This window comes from Mytilus californianus, unplaced genomic scaffold, assembly GCF_021869535.1.
Source record: "Mytilus californianus isolate M0D057914Y unplaced genomic scaffold, xbMytCali1.0.p SCAF_8, whole genome shotgun sequence".
NCBI lineage: Eukaryota > Metazoa > Mollusca > Bivalvia > Mytilida > Mytilidae > Mytilus > Mytilus californianus.
The window spans coordinates 111294956-111300380 of record NW_026262734.1 but is presented as its reverse complement, the minus strand read 5'-3'; the positions used below and the strand labels follow the sequence as shown (position 1 = coordinate 111300380).

Genomic DNA, 5425 nt, shown 5'->3' with positions numbered 1-5425 from the left:
TTGCAAGTTTTTGATGGAATTGTCTTTCGCAAGGTATTAGGCAGTCGTAATTTGTATAGTTATTTGGGCAGGGTATGAGGCAGTCGTGATTGTATAGTTAGTTGAGCAGGGTATGAGGCAGTCGTAATTTGTATAGTTATTTGGGCAGGGTATGAGGCAAGTATAGTTATTTCAGCAGGGTATGAGGCAGTCGTAATTTGTATAGTCATTTAGGCAGGGTATGAGGAGTCGTAATTTGTATAGTTATTTGGGCAGGGTATGAGGCAGTCGTTATTTGTATAGTTATTAGGGCAGGGTATGAGGCAGTCGTAATTTGTATAGTTATTTAAGCAGGGTATGAGGCATTCGTAATTTGTATAGTTATTTGGGCAGGGTATGAGGCAGTCGTAATGTGTGTAGTTATTTGGGCAGGGTATGAGGCAGTCGTAATTTGTATAGTTATTTGGGCAAGGTATGAGGCAGTCGTAATTTGTATAGTTATTTGAGCAAGGTATGAGGCAGTCGTAATTTGTATAGTTATTCGGGCAGGGTATGAGGCAGTCGTAATTTGTATAATTATTCAGGCAGGGTATGAGGCAGTCGTAATTTGTATAGTTATTAGGGGAGGGTATGAGACAGTCGTAATTTGTATAGTTATTTGGGAAGGGTATGAGGCAGTTGTAATTTGTAGTTATTTGGGAAGGGTATGAGGTAGTCGTAATTTGTATAGTTATTTGGGAAGGGTATGAGGCAGTTGTAATTTGTAGTTATTTGGGAAGGGTATGAGGTAGTCGTAATTTGTATAGTTATTTGGGCAGGGTATGAGACAGTCGTAATTTGTATAGTTATTTGGGAAGGCTATGAGGCAGTCGTAATTTGTATAGTTATTTGGGAAGGGTATGAGGCAGTCGTAATTTGTATAGTTATTTGAAAAAGATAATGACAGAAATGGGTCACTTTTTTCAAAAATGTAGTCGATACAAAAAAGCAAAACAAAAAACAAAAAACCAAAAAAAAAAAACCAATTGAATACAGAATGAATATAAAAAAAGACGGAGAGATGTCATCTACACAAAAATACATCATGTTCTTATTATTATTATAGATAAATATCGCACTCCTTACAAAATGAAACTATAACTTTTCTCTTAGTCTTTACAATAGACTAACAGGCACGCTGTATTGGACTGATCTCTTAGTCTTTACAATGGAGTAAGAGACACGCTGTATTGGACTGATCTCTTAGTCTTTACAATGGAGTAACAGACACGCTGTATTGGACTGATCTCTTAGTCTTTACAATGGACTAACAGACACGCTGTATTGAACTGATCTCTTAGTCTTTACAATGGACTAACAGACACGCTGTATTGGACTGATCTCTTAGTCTCCATATGTCTAGATAAATTATGAATTAATCCAACAGTGATGAGATCTACCATTATACCAAGATAAAAAAAACTTTCAAAAAAGAAATTAGCCATCGACAACCTCTGATGAGATAAACACGAGACAGGGTTCAGTTCGTAAATGATGCATGAACTTAAGATTGTGAGAAAACAATATACAAAAATACATCATGTTCTTATAGATAAATATCGCACTCTTATAAAATGAAATTATAACTTTGAGTCTATGGAAGTACTGATAACGACAACTAAACCAAAGGAAGACTGAACAAAAGAAAGAAAGAAAGAAAGAAATCCACAAAATAATAACTTAACATAAAAATAAGGAGATGTGATATGATTGCCAACTAGACAACTATCCACATGTTCAAATGAAGTGGATTTTAGCAATTATAGGCAACCATCCGACTTTCAACAAAGAGAAAAACCCATACCGTATAGTCGGCTATAAAAGGCCCCGACATAAAAATGTGAAACAATTCAATTGAGAAAACTAAAGGCCTAATTCATAACAAAACAATTTACAAAAAACAAATATGACAGACTTGAACCAACGATAACCACTGAACTACAGGCTTCTGACTTTGGACAGGCAGATAAAGAATGTGGCGGGGTGACGAATGTCCCTGCTGATATTTGAAATAACAACTGACTTCTTCTCCATTCAACAATAATGCATAATCATTGAATAATAAAAAAAAAGGTCTATGTGATTGTTTTAAGATACAAGTATTTGATAAAATAAGAAATTTTGATTGATTGATGGATTGATTAATTCTAATAGTTTAACGCCACTTTCAATGCTATTTGCTATATTATAGCGACCAGTTTTTTTTTGCCAAGAGAATACCACATACCTTCGGTAAGAAAACTAACAATCCTAGTCAATCAAGAAATAGAGTCGAACGGACCACACCTGCCAGGAGCGGGGTTCGAACACACAACCTCAGTGTTGACATGCTAGTCATTGCATATGGATTATAGAAATGTGTAACTGTATAATTAAACAATATATCAGAAATATCATCATTTTCAAAATATTTTACAAGAAGTATAGTTAAGATTTGAAATTGAGAAAAACAGATGTTGCTGAATATTTTGTTTATTAGTAGCAAATAACACGATAGATTGAAATCGTGTGAAGCCAACCATTTAAATAATCAATGATAAGATAAAAAAAAAAAAGTCAGCAGCATTTGTATGTTGGTCGGAAAAACACATCGCCTCGTTTTCATCTTTCGTACAAATTCAACATTGGACAAACATATATGTGCCTATTCTAAGTCAGGAGCCTATAATTCATTTGTTTTCGTTTGTTGCTGTATATCATATTTATTTTTCGTTTATTGTTTTGTACATAAACCAGGTCGTTCGTTTTCTCTTTGACTTGATTTACATGTGTCATGTCGAGACCTTTAATAACTTGCTATACGATATGGGTTTTGCTCATTGTAGAAGGCCGTACATTGACCTATAGTTGCTTACTTCTACGTCATTCGGTCTGTGGTGGATAGTTGTATCATTGGCAATCATACCACATCTTCTTATTTTTATACAGTAATAAAATGTTACTCTGTTGGAATCCATTAGACGTATGTGATATTTTACTGTCCATAAATGCAATTTTATGTAATGTCCAGTAGATATTACTTATAACCGTAGTTTTCGCATTAATTATCTGTTATTATGATGTGGTAATAATAATATAATTAAAATTACAATGATTACCATAGACCATGTGAAACATACAACGTTCAAACAGAAACATATGTCAGAAAAATGACAACTATTCTGGACAAAAAACATAATCATAATTGTACAGAAATGCAAACAGCAGGTGTTGTTACTTAAAAACTCAGAATAGAAACATATTCTAGAGGAAAAAAGTTTATATGTTCATCAAATGTTCTTTACTTTCGAAAATCAAAGCAATAAGTGAGATGTCTGATCAAGGATGGTGACACTTTTTATCTGATTTGCCTTTGATGTTTGTTATTCGACGTTAACTGACAGTTTCAAAGTAAAGTCAAGTAAGATATAAATAGAGAAACTACTTTACAATTGTCATACTTTAAAGAGTTGCTATCTTTTTTCTATCTTGTACAGTTAATCAGAATTGTCATACTTTTAATGGTTGCTATCTTTTTTCTATCTTGTACAGTTACTCAGAATTGTCATACTTTAAAGAGTTGCTCTTTTTTCTATCTTGTACAGTTACTTTTTGAATTGTCATACTTTAAAGAGTTACTCTCTTTTTTCTATCTTGTACAGTTACTTAGACTTGTCATACTTTAAAGAGTTGCTATCTTTTTTAAATCTTGTATAGTTACTTTTAGAATTGTCATACTTTAAGGAGTTGCTATCCTTTTTCTATCTTGTACAGTTACTTTTAGAATTGTCATACTTTAAAGAGTTGCTATCTTTTTTTCTATATTGTACAGTTACTCAGACTTGTCATACAATAAAGAGTTGCTATCTTTTTATACCCTTTACAGTTACTCAGACTTGTCATACTTTAAAGAGTTGCTATCCTTTTTGTATCTTGTACAGTTACTTTTAGAATTGTCATATTTTAAAGAGTTGCTATCTTTTTTCTATCTTGTACAGTTACTTTTAGAATTGTCATACTTTAAGGAGTTGCTATCCTTTTTCTGTCTTGTACAGTTACTTTTAGAGTTGTCATACTTTAAAGAGTTGCTATCTTTTTTCTATCTTGTACAGTTACTTAGACTTGTCATACAATAAAGAGTTGCTATCTTTTCTTCTATCTAGTACAGTTACTCAGACTTGTCATACAATAAAGAGTTGCTATCTTTTTATACCTTGTACAGTTACTCAGACTTGTCATACTTTAAAGAGTTGCTATCTTTATTTATCTTGTACAGTTACTCAGACTTGTCATACTTTAAAGAGTTGCTATCTTTTTTCTGTCATTCTTTAAAAAGTTGCTATCTTTTTTCCATCTTGTACAGTTACTTTTAGAATTGTCATACTTTAAGGAGTTGCTATCTTTTTTCTATCTTGTACAGTTACTCTGGACTTGTCATACTTTAAAGATTTGCTATCTTTTTTTCCATCTTGTACAGTTATTATTTTTCTCAATTTTTTATTCCTTTAATCATTTGTAATTTTCATCACAGTAATATGACGTTAACCCGTGTGGCATATTTAGGTTGACCAATTACCCGTCAGACAAACGTCAATAGTACGAGATGATTGACAGGTCTGTAAATTGGGAAGATGAAAACATAGCTGTATCATAATTAATTCCGTTGGTCAGTTAGCAACAAACATGTATGATTAATATGCACACAACACTGTCTGTACGTCTTGCAGTTGTTTGTTATAATAAATATCAACAATATATAATAAACAAACACCTGATTAGATGATTATTTCACACGTGTATCTCGTTATCAGTGTTATATAGTTGTATATTACACTACTAACTCTGTACAAATATGTTGTAAACTATATTTCGCTGGATTCTTATTTATTGTTAAGTAATTCAAGATGTGAGGCCCTTTCATAATAGTGTATCAAAACCTATTACCAGTCAATTAAGTATATCATTTCTTATTTCTAATTTTATAAAGGTCCACATATTTTTCATGAAGTCGGCAGGATGCTTTCAATAAAAACATTATTTTGCAAATACGTTTTCACTTTATATAAAAAATAAATGTGGATTGTGTCCACATGTGGACACAGATAATGCCCCCGCTTGCATATCATATAGTTATAAAGGGACATAACTGAAGAACGGTAAAAGTGACGCTACCCAAATTTGAACTTGATCTGAGTTTTGTGGTAATAAGCATTGTGTGTAAGTCTCATAACATTTGGTTGAGGCTAACTTAAGTAGTGAACAGAAACGAAAAATTCAGCAATATTTCTTTTTGTAAACACGCATAACTCTAGAACGGTTGTGTATAAGTTTTATAACATTTGGTTGAGGAAAACTAAAGTTAGAGAACAGAAACAATATTTGAGTATTGTGTATAGGTTTCATAATGTTTGGTTGGGGGCAAACTTAA

General features: G+C 32.4%; 1 protein-coding gene across 1 annotated transcript; it reads right to left on the bottom strand.

Annotated features, from left to right (window-relative positions):
* Positions 1 to 209: 209 nt before the first annotated feature.
* On the bottom strand, positions 210 to 4236 carry LOC127712978 (uncharacterized). Its single transcript, XM_052219560.1, has 3 exons — positions 4211 to 4236; positions 808 to 935; positions 210 to 361 (listed from the first exon to the last, which is right to left on the bottom strand). The coding sequence occupies exons 1-3, from the start codon at positions 4234 to 4236 to the stop codon at positions 210 to 212; spliced, it is 306 nt and encodes a 101-aa protein (XP_052075520.1).
* Positions 4237 to 5425: the final 1189 nt, after the last annotated feature.